Source organism: Octopus bimaculoides, chromosome 19 (assembly GCF_046866305.1).
Source record: "Octopus bimaculoides isolate indiv1 chromosome 19, ASM4686630v1, whole genome shotgun sequence".
In the NCBI taxonomy this organism is placed as follows: Eukaryota; Metazoa; Mollusca; class Cephalopoda; order Octopoda; family Octopodidae; genus Octopus; species Octopus bimaculoides.
Window position 1 is genome coordinate 32,939,826 of NC_142946.1, and position 24,029 is coordinate 32,963,854.

General features: G+C 36.0%; 1 protein-coding gene across 1 annotated transcript in view; it reads left to right on the plus strand.

The window, feature by feature from the left end:
- Positions 1–24,029, plus strand: part of LOC106876507 (disks large homolog 1) — a 750,485-nt gene that overhangs the window by 488,842 nt on the left and 237,614 nt on the right. Inside the window, exons 8-10 of the mRNA XM_089366712.1 lie at positions 13,126–13,192; positions 21,087–21,223; positions 22,204–22,348. Of these exons, the coding sequence (XP_089222838.1) occupies positions 13,126–13,192; positions 21,087–21,223; positions 22,204–22,348 (349 nt within the window). The remainder of the gene's footprint in view (positions 1–13,125; positions 13,193–21,086; positions 21,224–22,203; positions 22,349–24,029) is intronic.

Here is a 24,029-nt window from a genome sequence, read left to right on the forward strand (position 1 = left end):
CATACTGAGCTCCATTAATGACAGCAGTAAGTAAATTGAACCTTTTTGTTAAGGGACATGGCAAGCTGTTTTAGTCTGTGCTGTTTCTCAGTAAAACAAAAACTGCAGTTTACCTAGTTTGAGGGAATAAAGAGGCAGGGGAGGGCATTCTCAAGTACACTTCATGTTATACTGTGTGGGTCCTTTTCCTGGTCCTGAAGTTTAGATAAAACGACACAGAGATGGAGAGTTTCTTTCTCTCACTCCTTCAATATTCTTTCACTTTTGTTTTCCTTCTCCATCACCTTCTCTCTCTTCTGCCTGCTGCTCCATCTATTGGCTGGTGTGTCTTTTACTAGTTCATTTCCATGTTCTTTGTTCCACATGGCTGCACTCAGTTAATATTTCATTCTCGCTCAACTGATTTCTCTGCTGGATGAAGGAAAAAAAAATAAAACTGGACATTGAGGCTGTTCCTGGGAGATCTTAAATATATTGTCCTGTGTGTGTCTGTGTATGCCTCAGTCTCAGTATTCTTAGATGATCTTAATGCATTGCCTGTTTGTGTGTGTTTCTGTCTGCCTCTGTATGTGTCTTTTCTATGTGTGCTTATAGATGTTTGTAGCAGATCTTAATGGTTTGTCCTTTATGTATCTCTCTTTCTCTCTCTCTCTGTTTGTGTAATGGTATGTGTATTATGAGAGTGTGTGGTGGTGTACTCTGTTTAGCAATGTGCATGTGTTGTGTCATGGTGTAGTAGTATGGTGTGAGTGGTGTTTTTGTATGTATGTATGTATGGGTGGGTGTGTTATAGTATGGTATTTTTGGTGGCATGGTGTGTAGCAGTGTGGTTACTTTTTATTCATATATTCTGCAAAAATGGTTTCTTCCCTCCTCTCCCCGTCCTCTTTCTTGCTCTTCTTTCTTTTCTATTTGTCATTGGGCATTCATTTACTTGTGTGCACACTCACTCTCTCATACTTGTTATATATATATATATATATATATATATATATATATATATATATATATACATAGTGAGCATCAATAATCTGTCCAACCAGACCCATGCCAACATTGAAAGAAGTTGGACATAAAGCCTCAATGATCGGACACACACAGTATATCTATATACAGTGAAAGATTTACACATACTATCACAGAATTACTCATATGATGGTATTTTTGTACACACACATAACTATATATATTGGTTGTGATGGTCACCACAGCTCCTCCTCCTCCTCCATTCTCTTGCATAAAGGGGGCAGTAAGAGGTAACAGACAAAGGTGGGGATCTACAACAGGTGTTAACATTGTGAGGTTAAGAATAAATAAATTATGATGATTGTCATGATTATCATCTTTGTCATCATCATCATCATCATCATCATCATCATCATCATCGTAGTTATCTTAACATAAATCTATGAATTGTCTGAATATATTGGCTGTAGCTGTAGGAAATAGAATCAATTGTTTCTTTATTTTATGCTACAAGGAGTTAGCTATCTCTACTAAGATAGGTCTGCAATAAACTTTTATGTTGGATTGGTTATGTATGCTGTAGACTGATACAATGGGTTGACTTAGTTTGCTGTAGAATTACTATAATGGGTTGACTATAGACTGCTACATTGGATTGGTTAGATTTGTAATAAACCACTTTGATTGGTTAGCTACAGCTGGTTGGTTATATTTGCAGTAGACTGCTTTAATGGTTTGGATACATCTGTAATAAACTGCTACTATGAACCGGCTAGGTTTGTAAAATACTGTCTTTTTTTTTGTATACCATCAACTTTATGCTCTCATTCTTCAATCCTAATGTATCCAGATACCATATTTCACTGATCACACCCAGATTTACCTCTTCTAGCAACCACTGTTTATTTGAACCGACGAGGGAATTCACTACTTGGTTACCCAGTCTGCTAGAAATACCTACCATATATCCTTCAAACTGCTCCCTGCTGTTTTTAAAAGGAAGGAGACATTAAGGAATCCAGTTTTAGATGCACTATGTCAAGACTAAAAAAAAAAAAAGAAAGGTTTGTCATGGTTGGAATGAATAACTTTGATTTTTGGTCTTCTGGATGAATGCTGACTAACAGCTAAACAAAAACAACCAGCACCACTGCAGTCTGACTGATATATATGCACAGAAATCCATGTTTATGACCCACAGTTGAACAGACTCTGTTGTATCTCTGGTCTCGTGAAAGGAGCAAATGTTGCAAACTAACTTGCCACTCAGATCTTTGACTTGCCGTTCATTAGTACTCTTGAATCTAAGCACAGATGTGGGTGATCAACGGCTGAATTAGTGGAGCCACAAACAGAAGTTGGACAACTTTTCAATAATTGATGACAATTGTATAGACAGCCAATCATTTGTTGAACACTTTTATAGGTACACATCACACATTGAGGTGAAAATCAACACAGCTGAAGTAATTATTGTTTCTGCTAACATCTTGTCCACAGAAAGAATGTCATGCACAGAAGCAAGAATCTGGGAGAGGTCAATGAGTTCATGTACATTGACACACCCTTCACTGTCCATAGGCCAGAGTAAAGATGTGTCCACATTAACTGGACAGGTATAGCATACTATCTTCTAAGAGACCAACTTTGGCTTGAGACAGAAATCCTTGTAGCCTCAAACCTTTACATCTTCCAACCACTTATTCACACTATGCTGCAGTATGGCTGTTAGGCTTGGCCAACAAGAATGGTGAACTTACATAAGCTGAAAGTATTTGACTATTTTGACCTTCACCAAATGCTCCACATTTGCACTTTTAATTTTGTATCAAACTCCCTAAGTTTATCGTTATTGCTTGAATGGTTACCTTTAATGACTCTTGCTGAAAAGGTGTTTCTATTGGTTTGACCATACACTCCAGTATCCATGAAGTGAACTTATCTGTGGTACTGCTACATCTGAGCCCCTCTCGGGATAGTGTGAATGGTGAGGTGAACAGTTGAAAATGTAGATTAGCATAATTAAATTGAATCTTGGCTCAATTCCTTGTCATTGTCTCTATAGTGTCTATCAAATGGAATCATGACTGGTTAATGAACTCTGCATCAAGCATCTGTGACTGCTAAGCATGGTAATCTTCTTTCATAAAACTATAGATTCACTGTTTGGAACTAGTTTAATCTATCCCATGTGAATGTCGGTACAGATGCATGTAAGTACATTTGCACTTAATTACATGAACTTTGTTTAATTAATTAAAAATATCTCTGAATTTCTGTAGAATTCTTTGTGATAAACTAACAACTTATTTAGGTGGGATTTATCTCACATAGTAAGGAAAATTCAGTGAAGCTCTCACCCTGCAACTGGGTTTTGCAAAGATCAACTTACAAAATATATTCTTCAAGGACTAAGAACTCAAAAGCAGGTTTTGTTAAGTGACCCTGCTATGTTTGACTACCAACAGCATCACCACCACTATCTTCACCAGTCCATTATCATCACCATCATCATAAACATTGTGCAGACATCTTGTTCTTCTGCCCAGTTCTGCTGACACCCCATCCATTTTTCTGTCCATTCCCTATCCATTAAATCCTCATTATTCTCCATAATTCCAACATCCCATATTCCAATAAACCATTTTAGATGAAGAATTCTTCTTCCTCCAGTTTATTAATCTAAGTGAGCAATTGAAGAGTTAATTAATTGATTGCTAATGAGACTTTGTCTCTGTGTTTGTGTGAAAGAGTCACATGTATTCATGTGAATGTCAGTATCTTTGTGTGTGGATATTACCCCTGGAGGTAATATCCACTTTGTCTACTGTATTCCAGCCATTCAATGCTATAACAAAATTGGCTACAGTCTTTATAGATTAATTAATCAACTTAATTAGGCTTTCATCGCAGCACACTGGAGCTTCACATAATACAGATGCGTGTTCTGTAGTGTATGTAGTGATATAGAGTGAGTGGTGGTGGTGGTGGTGGTGGAAGCAGCAGTGGTGGCTGTGATGAAGACGGTATAAGGTGGAGCAAAGGTTTGGTGGCAGGGTGAAGCAGAAGTGATGGTGGTGGTGTGGGTAGAACAGAAAGATGTGGTGTTGAGATGGTACTAGAGGTTGGTAAACTTTAAATATCATCATTGATCATGATGATGATGTCTGCAGGTGTGTATGTTAACACTTACAGCATACAATACATATTCACCAAAACTCACCAATGCTCCCCAGTGCCTAATCTGTAAATAGTTGCTGAGTATTTGATTTACTAATCTCATGGGATAGGTGTGATCAAGCAGAGCTAAATGAGGGGATATTCATTGCTTACAACATGTGGGACACACACACATTTACATGTATGCACACACACACACACACACTCTCTCTTTCTCTTTCTTTCTCTCTCTCATACACACTCACTGGCACATGCATTTATATACAGCAAAAGGATGTGCATACATTATGTATCTCTAGCTCAACCAGGGGCCACATGACCTGTGCAGGTCCACATAACACATTGCTGTTAAAATTTATGTGCAATAAATAGGTTATACTTCCACAATGTACAAAATATTTAACAATTTTTGTTATACAATTCCTAATAATATTTAATTATGAAAACATGATGGATATTTTTTAAATATTAAATGTTAGGGTCCAGTAATTTAAAATAGGAATCAAAGGGGTCCATAAGCAAAAAATGGATGAGAACCACTGCTCTAAATGAACAGTGTTTGAATAAAAAAACAAGATGCCTGTGATTGGAACACCTGTATTTATTAGATCTACTTGATCAAGACTGACTTAGAGTTTAACAAGAGCCTATTCTGTTTTTTATAAAACATCAACTCGATTTGGAGTAGCATCAATAGAGTAACATGAAAAAGACTACAGCAATATTTTTTCAATCATTTTCTGCTACAGAGGGTATCCAGGCTGAATCATATTTAATTAGGGATTCCTTTATTTAATTTTATCTTCCTTCTTCCCACTTATCAGTCTATAAAATGTCATAGGCACTATCATTGCCTCCAGAGTTGAAGATAACTAATAAGAAGAAGCGGAAAAACCTTTGAAGTGGGCTGAGGTGATTACATTGATCCTAGTGCTCAACTGATACTTATTTTATCAACCTCTGAAGAATAAAAGACAAAGACCTCGATGGAATTTGAACGTAAAACTGGAAAAATGCTGCTAAGCATTTTGTCCGGCATGATCATGATTCTGCCACAAGTGTTTCAGACATTGAGGACAATAGAAGGGCAAAAATAAGAAATCCACAAACATGGAATTTATATCGAGAAAAAGGAGTATTTAAAAAAGAATTCAACAATAAAGAATTGCAAGAAATGTTCCCTAGTAGTGGAGAAGACCACCTGAGGTGATTCAGAGGAAACCATTTTATAAAGTGCCTTTTCTTTGTTTCCTTCCTCCTACTCAGAAAAGCATACTCAAGATGTACCCGTTCAGCTTTGACAGTCCCACCATTTTCAGCAGCCTTTCATTAAACACATTAGAAGGCAGCACTTCCTTCTCTAATCACATCTTCATGTGCTACTTCAAGAGTTTGTGCAGAGAGAAAACTTTTGATTTCTCCCTTCTACCACCTCTCATATTTTGCTTGCATTCTTTGAAGTGAAAGTGGTCTAAGATAGATAGCACCAACACTTGGAACTCTAGAATCATACCTGTTTTATTCTGCTGGAAAGTGGATTTGCATGTTGTAACATCTCCATGCTCCTTCACCATTGCTACTGCTCTGCCTGGTTTCTTATCGAGTGGCACATTGGTGACCCATATTTACATCATCCATTTCCCAAGTACTGTGAGATCATGATAACTTCTTGGAACAAGAAACATATATTGTACATTTCTGCCAATCTACAGCCCTATAATATGTGGATGTGCGTGTGTGTGTGTGTGTGTGTGTGAACACACAATCTGAGATTAAATCTTGCCTAGGTCAACTTTGCTTTACATCCTTTCAGAGTTGATAAAGTAGCAATCTTAACTGGATAATTAACAGAATGTTAAGATATTGAACAAGGTGCTTTGCAATTTCTGTCTCAGATTTCTGCATTCTGAGTTTAAATTCTGTATATTGTCTCTAAAAGAAAATGCAAAATGGTTTGTAAAGTCCATAACCCTTTGCCTTTCCAAAGAATTTTCATAACTTTGTCCTAAACATCCATGCTTGTTTTCAGACTTCTAGCTACCCTGGTTTCATATGTTCTGAGTAATATAAACCTTTCCTTTCATGAATCCCAAATTACTCTAATGGTTGAAAAAATTGTGAATTTGCATCATATGTGATGCATGAATGCCAGGGAAACATGTCTTCTGTATCATGTGATAAATAGGCAAAGGGCTAAGCAAGCGCCAAAGTATTTCATCTAATCACCCTCAATGATAGTACATCAGCTGGTAGGACAAACTGGAAGGAAACTTTCAAGTCCTTTGCACTTAATGACATGATGTGTATGTGAATGATACTTGTGTTATTCAAATTAGCAGTTATTCTTATCACACAAAATGCAGATACAGTACCACACACGTTTGCACATACCTTTACACATACGCACATATAAAACTCATATTCACATAGGCACATTCATAAGCACATGCATAGTTACTCACACACACACGCACTGACAATTACTCTTTCTATCATACACACACACATCCTCACATGCACATTCTCATATACACACATCCTTACACAAGTTATACATGCATCCTTACATACAGACACACACACACTGACTCACGCTTCCCTGAGGAACCAATAAAAGTTCTCTGGAGCCAACTACCTACTGCCAATACACTGATTGGTGATTTATTACTAATTAACAAGTCAATTAAGACAGACTCCACTACCAACAGTACACACTAAGAAATCCATTTAGCTACAACTGATGGCAGACAGCTATCTTGCCAAATTTAGGGGTTGATTTGGTAATTCTTTTATGAATAGTTTTTGCTGACATTAGTCTGGTGTAGTTAATGTTGTTGTTGTTGTTGCTGCTATGACTGTATATCTGATTCTGATGATCGTTATTTTTGAAATTAAGATGGTGAGATTTCAACAGAAACATGGTAATGAACAGGTTAAACCCTTCTGTAATGGCTTAACCCCTTAGCATTTAAACCAGTCACATCCAGCCCAAATATTTTACCCGTTTTCTGTTTGAATCAGCCAGATCCAATTTCTCACATGAACCTTACATCATTCTAAAAACAATCACATCATCAAAATATCAAAGCTGTGAGATGATGTCTTATTAATTCAAAGCAATGTGAATAAATAAACATCGCATTTGACAGAGTAATCAGAATGCTAAAGGGTTAAAGTGCTATGATTGAGAATTGAGCACTGGTGGGCTCCTGTCTGCGTGCTAAATCCATCATTGTGTTCATTGCATCTTGTTAATTGTGTTCATTGCATCTTGCTAACTGCACATCTGTATATGGTTTACATGACTCACACATGCCATTCATCTATCCCTAACTTCCTTAGGAGCCACCATATTACAGTACATAGAATCTTGTCAAAGGCCTGTGTGTTTGTATGAGTTTAGGTACAGGCGTGGATTTGTGGTTAAAAAGTTTTACTTCCCAACTTCATGGTTTCAAGTTCAGTCCTATTCTGCATTACCTAGGACAAGTGTCCTCTGCTATAATTCCAGGCCAACCAATCAAAGGTTTATGAGTAGATTTGGGAAATGAAAACTGAAAGAAGCATTTATCATACATATGTATCTGTGAGTGTGTGTGTGTGTCTGTCTGTGTATTTTGTATTTCTATTTCTACTTCTTTAAAAATCAGTCACCAAGTCACAAATGGATTTTATAAAATGCTTAGCAGCATTTCATCAATTTTTATGTTCTGAGTTCAAATTCTGCTAAGGTCGGCTTTGCCTTTCATCCTTTCGGGCTCAATAAATTAAGTACCAGTCAAGCACTGGGTTCAATGTAATCAATTTACTCCCTCCCCTAAAATTTTCAGGCCTTGTGCCTATAGTAAAAAGGAATATGAACTGCAATGTAAGAAATAGCACCTAAGAGAAACAGAAGTCGTGAGTTTTGGTCATAGTGCTTCAAGTCACTTTCTTAAGCCCTTGCAGATGGGAAGCAGTACTGAGCACATTGAAACACTGTGTGTGTGAGCAGTGTGATGTCTTGCGCTGTGTGGCACCATGTTTTCAAATATACCACACTGAGAAGAATCTATAAATACAGTGTAAAATTCCTTGTACGAAAAATTTTGTAGTTACTGAATGGCCTAACACACTGTCAATACTGAATCCATCTGCAAGGGATTAAGCAATTGCAGTACTGAGTAGCTGTATGTGAACCCAGAACTCTCAAAATTGCAGAGAGAATTCAATGTTGGAAAAAGAACATCTGCTAGTGAACCACTGGATAATCTACCAGATAGTCAACTGACATCATGTATTTAGCAGTTAGACATTAGATAATCTATATCAAGCCTCTAGCAGAAATCCACTAGATAAATCATATCTCATATTTAGCTGTAATCAACCAGATTATCTGTAGTACATGTCTAGTAGTAAATCATCAGATAATCTATATTGCACATCTAGTAGTAATCCACCAGATAATCCATATTACATATCTAACAGTAATTCATTAAATAATCCATATACCATCATCATCATCATTGTTTTAATATCAACTTTGGATCAGACACAATTTGTTTTGTTGAGGTAGATTTTCTATGGCCAGATGTCCTCCCTGTTGCCAACCCTATCTTTTTCCCTAGTAAGGTAATATTTACCCCTGACCAGTTATACTTTTCACAGAAGATTGGAAACAAATATCAATTGTATGATGGGGGCATTCATTTACAACCATCACACACACATATAAAGTAGATGTACAACTGGCTTCTTTCAGTTTCTGTCTACAAAATCTGGCAATAAATCTGTTACATAATCTATATCGCATACCTTGCTGTAATCTCTCTCTCTCTCTCTCCCCCCCCCTCCCCCCCTCTCTCTCTCTCTCTCCTCCACACACACACACACTCTTTTTGTAGTTGTCTATCCCTCTGTATATATTTGTATCTATCAAACCACATGTTTCCGAGCCTTCTCCAACATCAAAGGTATTTGCCACTACTCCCAACACCCCTCCCCCAAGTGAAAATAACTGCAGCACCAACAACCACAACATCAACCATAAGAACAGCCAGTAGAACTGAAATTCTCTTCCTCAAAGCTGTGTTGTCTCCAGGACATTATCTGTCAAGGAAATCTCTGCTAAATATTCCTTTTCGTAATTACTGATGTCAGCTTAATGTGTATTCACTTCACTATAAATAAACTTGGGTAAAAGTTATATAATACACACACACACACACACGTGTGCATGTATTACATCATTTTATAATATAATCTGAAACAAATACTTGTATGTATATCTATGTGCTTGTGTGTGGTATGAACATGTATGTATGTGTGTGTGTTTGTATATACATAGTTACACTGACTAACAGATGCAGAGGTCCTTTTTTTTTTTTTTCGCAAATTTCTACAAAGTCAGATAGAAAAATTGCTAACAATGACACTTATCATTATTGGTAATCTCTTTGGTAGTCTTCTTCAGTTCTGTTATGCTATCAAATTACTTTTGATCTGCTCATTAAGCTAAGCAAGTGAGTTAGGACATGATATAGCTTCTGATCTACTGAGAAGATATTTCTATCTTGTTGATCTCCACACTTTATCAATGTTTTTGTTAATTATTGCACAACTCACAGTCTTGTCAACAATTTGTGAAGATGTTCAGAATTTGGCATCTGAAGGCTGTGTTTACTGTTGCGTTGTATAGCAACTCACCTGTTTGCACTTAAGTCATTTAGAGAGTTTTTATACAAGGTCCTTACCATGTTCACAGATCCCTCTCAAGAAATTCCCTATTATGTTTAAAATTGGGGCCCACTCAAGTCACAAAAAAACCTATAAATATAGACCCTTAAGCTGCTAAATGTAACAGTCTAATCGCCTCAACAGCCTCTTCTGTCTTTAACCCTGGAGCCTTCAGATTATTCTCTTAACGCTAATGCTTTTTTATTCACATTGTTTTGAGTTTATCATTTATTTTCTCATGGCTTCAAGATTTTGAAAATTTGATTGTTTATATTTTTAGAAAGACATGGTAGGTTAGATACGAGAGGTCAGATCTGGCCAGTTTGAACATAAAACAGATAGAATAGTTAGGCCAGATATAGCCCATTTAAATGCTAAAGGGATAAAATAGGGGATTACATAGACAATTGAAGAATGTCTTTCAGTTTAAAAATGCAGAATGTGTAGGTTGACTTCAGCTGTAATTGACTGATCTTTACTGATCAGACATTGGTCTACACTGAACAGACATCGATCTACACTGAACAGACATCGATCTACACGGAATAGACACTAATTTACACTGATCAGATATTGATAAGAGATACAAACTGTCTTTGAATGTTGATCTATATTGATCAGACATTGATCTATATTAAACAGACACTAATCTACAATCATCAGATATTGATCTACTCTGATCAAACATGGAGCTTCACTGAACAAACAATGATCAAACACTGAAGTACATTGATTTACCATGTAATTTAAACCAATGCAACATATTTGGACACCAGTAAGACTGGGTTACTGAACAAGGAATTTGAGTGGCATAGATGCATTTAAGCAAAGATAAAGGGGATGACTTAATTAAAATAGCCATTACTAGGGACAGCTGATCCATGCTGGATCAGTATGGAGGAAGATTCTTCCAATGTTAATAAGATAATGTTTACATTATTTAATGGAACCAGTGTTGCATGACTCTGAAGTGTTTTTGTTATAAAGTCAATTGGTATTGGAAATGGTGATCAAATTGTGTAAACGAGCCATAGGTTGATGAAATTAAATAAAGGCATCCATACTGATGTATTTTTGTGATTAAATTCTTAATTGTGCCATAGATAGGAATGAAACAATTATTTGATGAGCAATTAACATTATGTGTGTCCATTAATCAGTGTAACTGTTTAGAAGTATCGCGCCCTTAGGGGCCTCTCTGGTTTCATCTCAACTAAACCTGTGAGGTGTTTTTTTGTTTGTTTCCACCCTCCCCCTCTTTTCTCCATGGTTCCAGACTAAGTATCAAGAATCAAGGCAGCAGCAAATTTGATGTATTGATTGTAGATTTTTGTAACATTAATAGCACAATATATGATAAATTATCTTGTTTCATCAACATATTATATCAGTGATTGTGTATACTGTTTAATTAAACTTCTGTCTTTGGTTGTTCATGGCTGCTTGTGTGATTTTGTGAAAATGATTGTGATGGATGTGATACCATAAATTTGGGTCAGTTGTGTGTCCATTTATGTATGTGTGTGTATACATGCATGATGTATATTTTCCTCTAGTGACTTTGGGTTTGTTTAGTGCTGCTAAGGTTTAGGGTACTTGTTGTTAATGACCAGCTGTATTTCTGTTCTTAGATATTGTGAATATAAAATGTTCTCTAAATATTTGTCTACCTATTTAGTTAGTTATAAAGTTTGTGACTTAAAGTATGAGAGTTTCATGTATTTCACTTAACAAATGCTTGAATTGTCAGGCTTTATGTAGCATATTTCATTTTGAATATTGGGTTTTATTCTTCGTTTATAATACCAAACGTCTCTCTCCATCTATCTATCCATCCACATGTCTGTCTATCCATCTGTCTCTCTATGAATCTCTCTCTCTCTCTCTCTCTCTCTCTCTAGTTGGCTATCTGTCTATCTATCTTCCATCTATCAGTCTATCTAGCTATCTATCCATCTGTCTGCCTATCTAACTATTTGTCTATCTACTTTGTATGCTGGTTATATATACATAAAGGTAACAGACTATTTTTTATCAGAGCAGACACTAGCTGTCCTCTATTGTATAGGAAAGTTTACTGATATGTTTTTTTTTTTTTTAAATGTCTTTCCAAACTCATTAGAAATTTGAAACTAATGGAGATTTCTTGTTCCAGCAAATAATAACTTCAAAATATAGAAATCCCATCAAATGGATTTTAAATGATCTTCTCTTTAAAAGGTCAAATACCCTCAGATTTATCAACCAGAAAAGAATAGATCAAATATGCGCAGGATATTACACACAAGCAGAAAGCAAATTACTTTTGTTTTGATAAATCATCATCTGTGACAGGTCTTAAGTATTTCCAGTGAAACTACACTGCTCAGACACTAATCTCCGTGTCACAGATTGGCTGTTCTCCAGAATAAGATGCAGATTAAATCAGCTAAAAGAACATTTATTATTATTATTATTATCATCATCATCATTATTATTAAGGCAGCAAGCTGGCAGAATTGATAGTATGCCAGGCAAAATACTTAGTGGCATTTCGTCTGTCTGCACATTCTGTGTTCAAATTCCACTGAAGTCAGCTTGGCTTTTTGTCCTTTCAGGGTCAATAAAACAAGTACCAGTTGAATACTGGGATTGATGTAATTGACTTAGCCCCACCACCTAAACTTGCTGGCCTTGTGCCAAAATTCAAAATCATTATTATCGTTACTATCATTATTAAGGTGGCAAGCTGACAGAATCATTAGCATGCCAGGCAAAATTTTTAATGGCATTTCATCTGTCTTTATGTTCTGAGTTCAAATTCTTTTGAGATCAACTTTGCTTTTCATCCTTTCAGGGTTGATAAATTAAGTACCAGTGAAATACTGGGGTCAGTGTAATTGGCTAGTCCGCTCCCACCAAATGTCAGGCTTTGTGCCTTTAGTAGAAAGGATTATTATTATTAAGGTGGCAAGCAGGCAGAATCATTAGCACACCAGGCAAAATTCTTAGTGGCATTTCATGTCTTTACATTCTTAGTTCACATTATGCTGAGGTCGACTTCGTCTTTCATCCTTTCAGGATCGATAAAATAAGTACCAATTGATCACTGAAGTCAGTAAAATCAACTTATCTCCTCCTCCAAACCTGCTGGCCTTGTGCCAAAATTTGAAACCATTATTGTTGTTGTTGTTGTATTTTGCATATTGTTTCAGTGAGAGTATTAGACTACACTTATCTGCCATAGTAAACTGTTATCTCATTTTTTCTCCTTTTCTGTTGCAGTTTGTAAAGAGACCCAATTCACTGGAAAACAATCTGATACATATAAAACTTGTAAAAGGGAACAAAGGTAAATAGAAAACTCACTTTATTATTGTTGTTAGTAAGGCAGTAACCTGGCAAAATTGCTAGCATGTCAGACACTCTACTTAGTGGCATTTTGTCTGCCTTTGCATTCTGAATTCAAATTCTATTGAGGCAGACTTGAATACTGGGATTGATGTAATTAACTAGCCCCCTTCCCCAAAGTTTCAGGTTTTGTGCCTGTAGTAGAAAAGGTTCTTGTTGTTGGAATTGGTGGTGACAGCAATGGCGAAGAAGAAGAATTGGCAGAATTATTGGTGTGCCAGACCTTATGGTATTTAGTTACCACAAGTTCTTGTATCAAATCCAGTTGAGAGCAACTTCACATTTCATCCATTTGGAGCCAATGAAAAATAGTACCTATCAAGAACTGATATGTAACATTGACTAACTGCTCCTCTTAAAGTTGCTGGCCTTGGTGACAACAAGTCTCCTAAAGTTTCAAGAATTACAGAATACAGGATTTCACTTTTCTGAAGATAGACAATGCAAGTCTCAATTCCATTTTCCTCTTGCCTATTAGGTAGTATTTTGGGTGTTGTGTCATGTGCACCAATTATTGCTGGTTTATTAATATTATTATTAAGACAATGAGCTGGCAGAATCGTTAGCATGCCAATCAAAAATGCTTAGCAGCATTTTGTCTGGCTTTATGTTCTGAGGTTGACTTTCCCTTTTATCTTTCAGGGGTCAGTGAAATAAGTACCATTTGAACACTGGGATCAATGTAATTGACTTGCCCCTCCTCCCAGATTTCAAGCCTTTTGCCTATTATTATTAATGCTACTATGGTAATGGATTGGCAGCCATTTGAGTTTATATCCAGTTTTCATTTTTCTTCCGTCAATAAAATACAGTGCCCATCAAGTACTGGAATTCAGTTAATCAACTAGTACCTTCACCTCAAACTTCTGCCCATGTTCTTATGTTAAAAAACAATTATTTGTTGTTATTGTTACTGGTGGTGCTGAAGCATTGCCAGGTTAGTGTAAACTCTACCAGCACAGTAGCACCATCAGCTGAGTCTGTCAATGTGTACAGAGGAATGATGCTATTATGCAGTCACTCATTCAGGGTCCAAGCTTTACTGACTGATTGATGTGGAACTACTATTGTGAATGACAGATCCAGCTATGAACCACGTCCATCGTGAGGAACACTCCACCACCTTCCTTTGGCCAGGAATTGCAGACAGTTTTCTACTTATGATTATAGTGTATGGCAAATAAGATTGCCAGGACTGATAACAGATACTATATTCTTTGACCAACTTATTCTAGTTCCACCAATTGAAGGAGGTGCTGTCATGTAGCAAATTTTCTGAAAAGTAGAGGACACTGGAAAGATGGCCCAAGTGAATGGAGATACAGTATGAACCTGTAGGCCAAAGAACACACCTAATAGGGGGTACTAGGCTTTGACAGTAAAGATCATCCTGGCTTTATGGCATTGGTTCTCAACCAGGGTCCATGTGGCCCCTTGGTGGTCCATATAAAATTTTTGGGAGTCCACACAAGCAAAACAGTAAATTAGGGGTCCATGGTAGTATTTTAGGGTTTCATGAAAAATTTTTACTTTGGATGTATTTATTGTAAGAAACAGCTATGTTTCTTTCGCTAACATTTTATACAGTTGAACATGTTTCTGACCACTGAAACAAGTTCTTTCCGTGAGTACTATTGCATACCTACACAAGTGAATGTGTGAAAAACAAAATAAGAATTTTGAAAGAAGTATCTATAAAACTAGTTTCTAAACATCAAGTGGTCTATGGGGGTTCCACAAGAATAAAATAATAATCAAAGAAATCCATAGGTAAAAAATGATTGAGAACCACTGATCTTTGGGTTCCTTGGCCATCCCCACCCCTTTGAGATGTCTATTTGATATTTTCTATCACTGACTCATCACATTGTTAATTATAATACTGACCTATTATATTGGCACATGGCTCAATGGTTAAAGTGTTTAGCTCACAATCATAAGGTACTGAGTTTGATTCCTGGACCAGGCTGTATGTTGTGTTCTTGAGCAAGACACTTTATTTCATGTTGCTCCAGTTCACTTAGCTGTAGAAATAAGTTGCAATGTCACTGGTGCCAAACTGTATCAGCCTTTGCTTTTCCCATGGGTGACATGGAGACGGGAGACTGGTATGCATGGGTGACTGACTGCTGGTCTTCCATAAACAATCTTGCCCAGACTTGTGCCTCAGAGGGGAACTTTCTAGGTGCAATCCCATGGTCATTCATGTCCGAAGAGGGTCTTTACCCTTTACATTGTTAATTATAATACTGACCTAACACATAGTTAAGCCTACTCCACCTTCAAAATAGTCTTGTAACCCTTTTGCTATTATATTTCTTTTGAAATACATTGCATTTGTTGCAGTTGATTTTGAAAATATTAAAGAATTTATTAAAATATCTGTGTGACTATTTAGCTGGTGGTGGGAACAAAAATTAGCATGAAATTTTGATGGAAGGCTTTAATTAAGATCATTTTAAAATTGGGATTTTATTTCATAGAGGCAGGGTTTGTTTCAGCTAGATTGGTATCAAAAGGGTTAATGGTATATTTGTGTGAGAGAGAGAGAGTTAGATTACACACACACACACACACACACATAAATATGCGTATGTGTGTATATACAATCTAACTGTGAAGGCACATAGCTTAGTAGTTAGGGTATTCGACTCATGATCATTATGTCATGAGTTCAATTCCCAGCGGCACATTCTGTCCTTGAGCAAGACACTTTATTTCATGTTGTTCCAGTTCATTCTGCTGGCAAAAATGAGTTGTACCTGTAATTCAACAGGCCAGCATTGTCACATTCTGTGTCATGCTGACTCTCCTTGAGAACTACATTAAGGGTACACCTGTCTGTGAAGTGTTCAGCTACTTTCACATTAATTTCATAAGCAGGCTGTTCTGCTGATTGGATCAACTGGAACCCCCATCATAACCAAGTGTACCATTTTGTTCAGTATATAATCTATCTCTCCTGTCTACCTCTCCATCTTTCTCTGTCTATCTTCTTATGCCTTTCTATCTTTCTTGCCTATCTATATATTTATCTGTCTCTCCATCTATCTATCTACCCATCCATCTCTTTGTCTTTCCATCCATCCATCTATCTCCCTCTCCATCTTTGTCTGTCTATCTGTCATTCCTATCTATCTGTCATCTTCCTATCTATCTCTCATTCCATTTATCTTGGCTATCTATCTACCCATTCATCTATCTGTTTATCTCTCTTTCACTCTATTCATCTGTCTATCTATACATCCATTTATTCTTTTTTTTTTCTCTCTCTCTCTCTCTCTCTCTTTCTCTCTCTCTCTCTCTCTCTCTCTCTCTCTCTCTCTCTCTCTCTATCTATCTATCTATCTATCTATACAGGGATTTTAGACATGATGAATATCCACTTTAGTTATATTTGATTATCAAAATTACCTCAATGGTTATTTACATATCATAGGATGTCTGATCTGCTCTCTCAAATGTTCTCTATAATAAAATATAAATGAATAAATATAAATATATATATATATATGAGAGAGAGAGAAAATAAAACCAAAAGCCATTTTTTTCTTTGTTGTCTGCTTAGAAGAAGCAGTATTGGTAAGAATACATTAATCATGATTTACCTATATTCTGTCTAGTTCTTTGATAAACCATTCCAGTATTAAGGAGGCAACGAGGTATCATAGAGATTTAGTGGAGCATAATAGCTTTCACTTTAAGGATGTGATATTATTGAAGGAGTAATAGATTTCACATTACAACAGAATAACATACACACAAAGTCAGATACCTGCATATGTGTGTATGTGTATGTACAGACATATACACACGGACATACACACATCTACATACTCGTGTATGAAAGCTCACTCATTTACGTACATGCAAACATTCTCTCATTTTACATACACACATCATCCCACCGCCCAACTTTCAGCTGTTCACACGCTTACGAATATCCTAACTACATACACACATGTATGCACAAACACACACACATATGCACTGATATGCAATATATTTATATGCCAGTTTTATATCTATAGGCTATTAAAAAGAAAATAAAAAGAAACCATTACTAATATTATTATTATTATTATTATTATTATTATTAAGGTGGCGAGCTGGCAGAATTGTTAGCATGCTGGATGGAATGCTTTGCAGTATTTCGTCTGACCTTATGTTCTGAGTTCAAATTCTGCTGAGGTCAACTTTACCTTTCATCCTTTCAGGGTCAATTAAATAAGTACACACTGGGGTTGATGTAATCGACTTAATCCCTTCCCCCAAATATGAGGCCTTGTGCTTCCAGTAGAAAGGATTTTTATTATTATTGAAGTGGCAAACTGGCAGAGCTGTTAGCATGCTGGGCAGAATGCTTTATAGTATTTCATCTGACCTTACATTCTGAGTTCAAATTCCGCTGAGGTCGACTTTGCCTTTTATCCTTTTGCAATTGATAAATTAAGTACCAGTGAAACACTGGGGTCAATGTAATTGACTAGTTTCCTCCCCCAAATTTTAGACCTGGTGCTTTTAGTAGAAAGGATTATGATTATTATTATTATTATTATTATTATTATTATTATTATTATTATTATTAAGGCTACATCATTGACATGTCAGACAGAATGCTTAGCAGCATTTTCTGCTATCTTTATATTCCGAATTCAAATTCTGCTGAGGCCAACTTTGCCATTCATCCTTTTGGGGTCAATAAAATAAGTACCAGTTGCGCATTGGGGTCAATGTAATCAACTAGAATTATTATTATTATTATTATCAATAATAATAATAATATAAAGGCAGTTCTGAGTTCAAATTCTGCTGGGGTCATCTTTGCCTTACGTGGGTTTGATAAAATATGTACCAACCAAGGACTTGGGTCAATATAATTGACTTATCACCTCCCCTGAAATTGCTGGCCTTGTGCCAAAATTTGAAATCATTTTGTAGAAAGAATTATTATTATTAGTAGTAGTAGTAGTAGTTTTAAAGTGGTGAGCTGGCAGAATTATTAGCACATTGAACAATGTGCTTAACAGCATTTCTTGTGTGTTTACATTCCGAGTTCAAAGGGTTTTTTACTTTTCATCTTTTCAGGGTCTATAAAATACACACAAGTTGAGTACTGGGGTTGATGTAATCAACTATACTCTTCCCCCAAAATTTCAGGCCTTGTGTCTATAGTAGAAAAGATTATTATTATTATTATTATTATTATTATTATTATTATTATTATTATTATTCCTTCATTTACACAGTGGTCATCTGGTTAACAGTGGATCATTATTCAATCGACTCCATATCATGTCTACCTCAGGTAGACAGTACTTTCCACAGAATATTTGCTGTTCCCAAAAGCATGGTCTTTTGCAGTGCCTTAATGGTGCAACAGATTCCATGCTCCAATCACAATTGGTACCACTCATGCTTCCATATACCACACACTCTTAACATCTAGTTGGCATATTTTGCAGTTTTCTCATTTTCTTTATCATTGGTGCAAATGATCTTCTGGGCAAGCTACATCAATGAAAGAACATCTTACATGAATGACGTCATATGTTCAAGAACTCTGTGTCTGACTTGTAAAGTCCCACTGACATTTCAGTCTAATTTTCTAGGTCCTTCTCAAGTTTGTATTGATACCATTTTTCAGTGGTTGGAAACCCATATTTCTTGTATAAAGACCAGTGGGAGTACAAACACACTATCGTGATGCCTTTTATACCCTCTCTGCGCAAGCATGTCTCAGGCACCCATGATGTGTGTTAAACTTTATACCTTCTTCCCACATAACCTACACTTATTTGTTTCATCTGAGTATGACATATTCCTTATTGAGTTTGTGTTTGGTGCTTGATCCTAAGCAGCCACCAACAAACTTTCTGTCTCTCTCGTAAGATCATCTTTTGTCAATCAATTCCATGAATATTCTCCTTTTACTTTGTTTGTCTTTAGAATTGAACATGTAATTCCATACCCTCCTTCATGTTCAGTTTCTCAGCCAACAGCCTCTGTTTGTAATTTTCTTTACTTTCAATAGTTTCAGTGCATAAGCCTCTGCTTTTAGCAAAAGACTATTATTATTATTGGCAATGATATTGCATATTAACTAAGCAGTTCTGTATGTGGAAATCAGTTTATTAATTTTAACATTATTTCTGTTCTAAGAACTGATATAATCTTATAATTATTTCCATAATTGGTAGTACTCTCAATATTAATGGTACTTATCAAGTATACTTGTAGTTATATCACCCCAATATTATTCTACTGCAACACTTAAATATGTTTATTTAATTAATGGTAAATTTTGTTAATGTAGATTATCAGGTATCTAGTTAGAAATATTGATGTAATTTGTTAATATTCTCTTCTTGCTATCTCATTAGTCTTTTTTAATTAAATATTATGATTGTTTACATTAACTATGTTCACTCCTTGACTGCTGATTTATGAAGCAGATGCATCTCTGAGTAGTTATTCACTCCTACACAAGTTATGATTACCTACTTGGTAATTTCCCTCATAGTTTCAGTAAGAACAGTGAAACAGAGGAGGTTTAAGAAGATTGAAGCATATCTAGAGTTGTCTCCCATATTTGCTAAACAGTTAAATATTAGATATTGAATCAAAAAATTCATTTCTTCTGTCTGTAATCAGTATTTATAATTAGAAAATTGATGCTCAGCATTAAATATGTTCACCCCCAACTTAACTCTGGATTTTCATACTGATGGCACCTCTGAGTAATTTATCTCAGTAATCCGTAATTATAATATGTTTGACATTTTCGTATTATATTACTAATAATTAACATGATAAACTGTTTCAATTAAATTTCAATGTAACCAATCTTTTATGATGGAATCTAGTAAAATGTATTTAAAACTTTATATACTGGGGTGTATCATATAGTTTAGTGGTGGTGGTGGTGTGTGTGTGTATGTGTGCGCGCATGTGTATTGACCAACTGGTGTGTTTGTGTGTGTGTGTGTATATATATATGTATATATATATAAAATATGGAAAGCTGGTTTATGGGATTACCTTAGGTTTCCCATCCATAAAGGGTTTAGCTTTATGGATGGGAAACCTAAGGTAATCCCGTAAACTGGCCTTCCCCATTTTCAATATATACTGCTCTACATCTTAGAGTGTGCTTCTTCTTTCGGATTTATGTTTTTCACAAACTATATATATATATATATATATACATATATATATATATATATGTCATCATCATCGTCTAACGTCCGTTGTCCATGCTGGCTTGGCTTGAACGGTTTGACTGCCAGTTGCATGACACTGGGATGTGTTTACGTGCCACTGGCATGGGCGCCAATTTGCGTGACACCAGTATCTAACATGACTGCAATTTTGCTCAGCTTGATAGATCATGATGTTGGCGTTGATTAAGTGGTGTATATATTAGTATTGACCAAATAGTGTTTTATGCTATTGTGGACCAGCTATTGAATACATTATGTTGCTGTTGACCAGCTGGTAAATGTTATGCTGGTGTTGACCAAGTAGTGTATATATTATATTCATATTGACTAACTAGTATATATATCTTATTTATTTTGAGCAACAGTTGTATATACTGTCCATTCTGACTATCCAGCATATATATTATGGTGGTGCTGAACTGCTATTATATATATATATAATATAATATTACACATCTTCTAGTGTTGACTCTACTCTTTTCTATTAAATTCTTCCCATTATACACTTCTAAATGCATTACAGATGTATAAGAATAATTGATTTACCTCTATTTTTCTCCAAATTCTTCATGAACATTTAAAATCTGACACTTGTATCTCTGTTCTTTTCAGGTTTGGGCTTTAGCATTGCTGGAGGTGTGGGCAATGAACACATTCCAAATGACCACGGTATATTTGTAACCAAAATCATAGATGGTGGGGCTGCTGAACAAGATGGCCGTCTGCAAGTTGGTGACCGTTTGCTGTCGGTTAGTATTCGTTCACCTGTAATCTTTGAACCTTTCTTCTTTGGTTCCGTAGGTTGGTGATAGAATTCAGTAATGAATCCAGTATGTTTTATGCTTGTCAGTTGACACTTGTCGGTGTGTAGGACTACTGATAGTGCTCAATGTATCACATATAGCTGTTGAGTTGACAGTATTTGTCAATAACCAACAGGTTGATAGTTGTTAGTCTGAGTTAGTAAATGTTGTCACCTTTCAGCTAATAACTGACAGATGTCACTTACTGACATGTTGACAGTATATAATGACAGTCTGGTCTGGGACAGTGACAGTGACATTGACTTGTCAGTAATTAAACCTCAATAGTAAAGTTGATAGGTGTCAGTTAATGAATGACTGGCTCGCATCTGTCAATAGCAGCTAAGTGATGTTATCTACTGCAGTCATCAAGTTTTAATAGATCAGCACACCTTGAGGAGTGATGACATCCATATTGCTTCATGAAAGTCTTATTTTCAACTAAAAAAATAAACACTTCATCTATATGTATGCACACACACATCTTTTTTTAGTTTTTTCATTTTTGATGGTCCGTTAGAAAAAGTAGGTGTGTGTGTGTGTGGACCCTTAGTTCTCTTTAAAAAAAAATTCTCCTGTCTTCAAAATGGTTATGGATTCCACATATAGCATTATGTTGTTCATGCAAGGCAGCAGAGAAATATATTGGGTTGGTCAGACCTGAAGCAATATCTATATCGACAAACATCTTCTAATTCTGTAGTTGTTCCATGTTTCTTTGTCTGTAAACATTTAGTTTTAATATTGTGTATTGTTCCCTACTGACTACATGCAATACATGATGTTATTAAAAGAGGTGTACAGTAGACACAGATTATATATATTTCTGCTAAGTTGCATGTTGTAATGTCAGAAATTCACTTTTAATTAAACTCCTCGTTGACTTTTGGACTTACTTGAGGTTTTTGGTGTTTACTTTTTTAAAGGTGAACTATGAGGATTTGGATAATGTGACACATGAAGAAGCAGTTGCAGCTCTCAAGGCGACATCAGATGTAGTGAAGTTAGTTGTGGCCAAATCCTCTTACATACACGATTCTGTACCTCTTGATGCTCCTTCGCCAAGCCAAAGTAAGATTTGTTCGTTTCTTTAACATTTTACTTTTCTGTTGTTCAGATGGATTATGACAGTAGTGGTGGTCATAGTGATTGTATTTGTCGGTCAGTTCTTTGATCTGTGACAGTTTTTTTTATAGTCAGTTATTTGTTGTTGTTGCTGTTAATATTATTATTATTAAGGCAGCAAGCTGGCAGAATCATTAGCATGTTGGGCAAAATGCTTAGCAGTATTTTGTCTTCACATTCTGAGCTCAGTATTCACTGAGGTTGACTTTGCCTTTCGTCCTTTTGGGGTTGATAAATTAAGTACCAGTTGATCAACTGTCCCCCTCCCTACAAAATTCAGGCTGTGTGCCTACAATAGAAAGGTTTATTATTATTATCAAGGCATGAGCTGACAGAATTGTTAGCATGCTGGACCAAATGCTTAGTAGCACTTTGTACATCTTTACATTCTGAGCTCAAACTCTGCTGAGGTTGGCTTTGTTTTTCATCCTTTCAGGGTCGATGTAATCAACTTATCTCTTTCCTCCAGACTTGCTGGCTTTGTGCCAAAATTTGAAATCATTATCATTATTATTAAGGTGGAAAGCTGGCACAATCATTAGCAAGTCAGACAAAATGCTTGTTAGCATTGCTTTCACTTCTGTACATTCTAAGCTCAGATTTTGTCAGGGTCAACTTTACCTTTCATCTTTTCAGGGTTGATAAAATAAGTACTAGTTAAGCTTTGGGGTTGATGTAATCACTTAGCCCACTCCCCACAAAATTGCAGGCTTTGTACCTATAGCAGAAAGGATTATTATTAAGGTGGCAAACTAGCAGAATCATTAGCCTGTCTGACAAAATGCTTAGTGGCATTTATTCTGGCTTTTTACGTTTTAAGTTGAAATCTTGCTAAAGTCATATTTGCTTTTTGTCCTTTTGGGTCAATAAAATAAAGTACCAGTGAAGTACTGGGATTGATGTTATCGAAATCACAAGAATGCTGACAGGAGTACTGTAAACCATGAAACATTTTGCAGTTTTATAGTATCCACACTAATGTAACATAACTAGTAAATACTGTATTTGATGGCTTATGACACATACTTTTTCCATCCAAAAATGACTTTAAAAATCACCCCAGGCCCAAAATGATAAATTGGACCACCCATAAGTTTTAATGCACTGAAAACCTTTTCCCTGAATATGCACTACTGAAACTGGAGTGCATGAAATATGCTTGTGCATCATCCGTGCCATAAAAAAAGAAACTGGCACTTGATTGTGATGATGCGGTTTCCAGTTGATCCAATCAACAGAACAGCCTGCTCATGGAATTAGTGTGCAGGTGGCTGAGCACTCTACAGACACATGTACCTTTAACATAGTTCTCAGGGAGATTCAGCATGAATGTGATAAGGCTGGCCCTTTGAAATAGAGGTACTACTCATTATTGCTAGTTGCGTGGACTGGAGCAACATGAAGTAAAGTGACTTATTCAAGGACACAATGCACTGCTGGTAATCAAACTCACAACCTTCCAATTATGAGCTGAATACCCTAACCACTAAACCTCCACTGCCTATACCGTACACTATGCAGCTGTGATTATATCTGGGCTATGATTGTAAGGCTTTTGATCTATAACAGTAAGGACTAAACTACAACTATACAAGTGATCTACATTACATTGTGCCACCTACTTAAG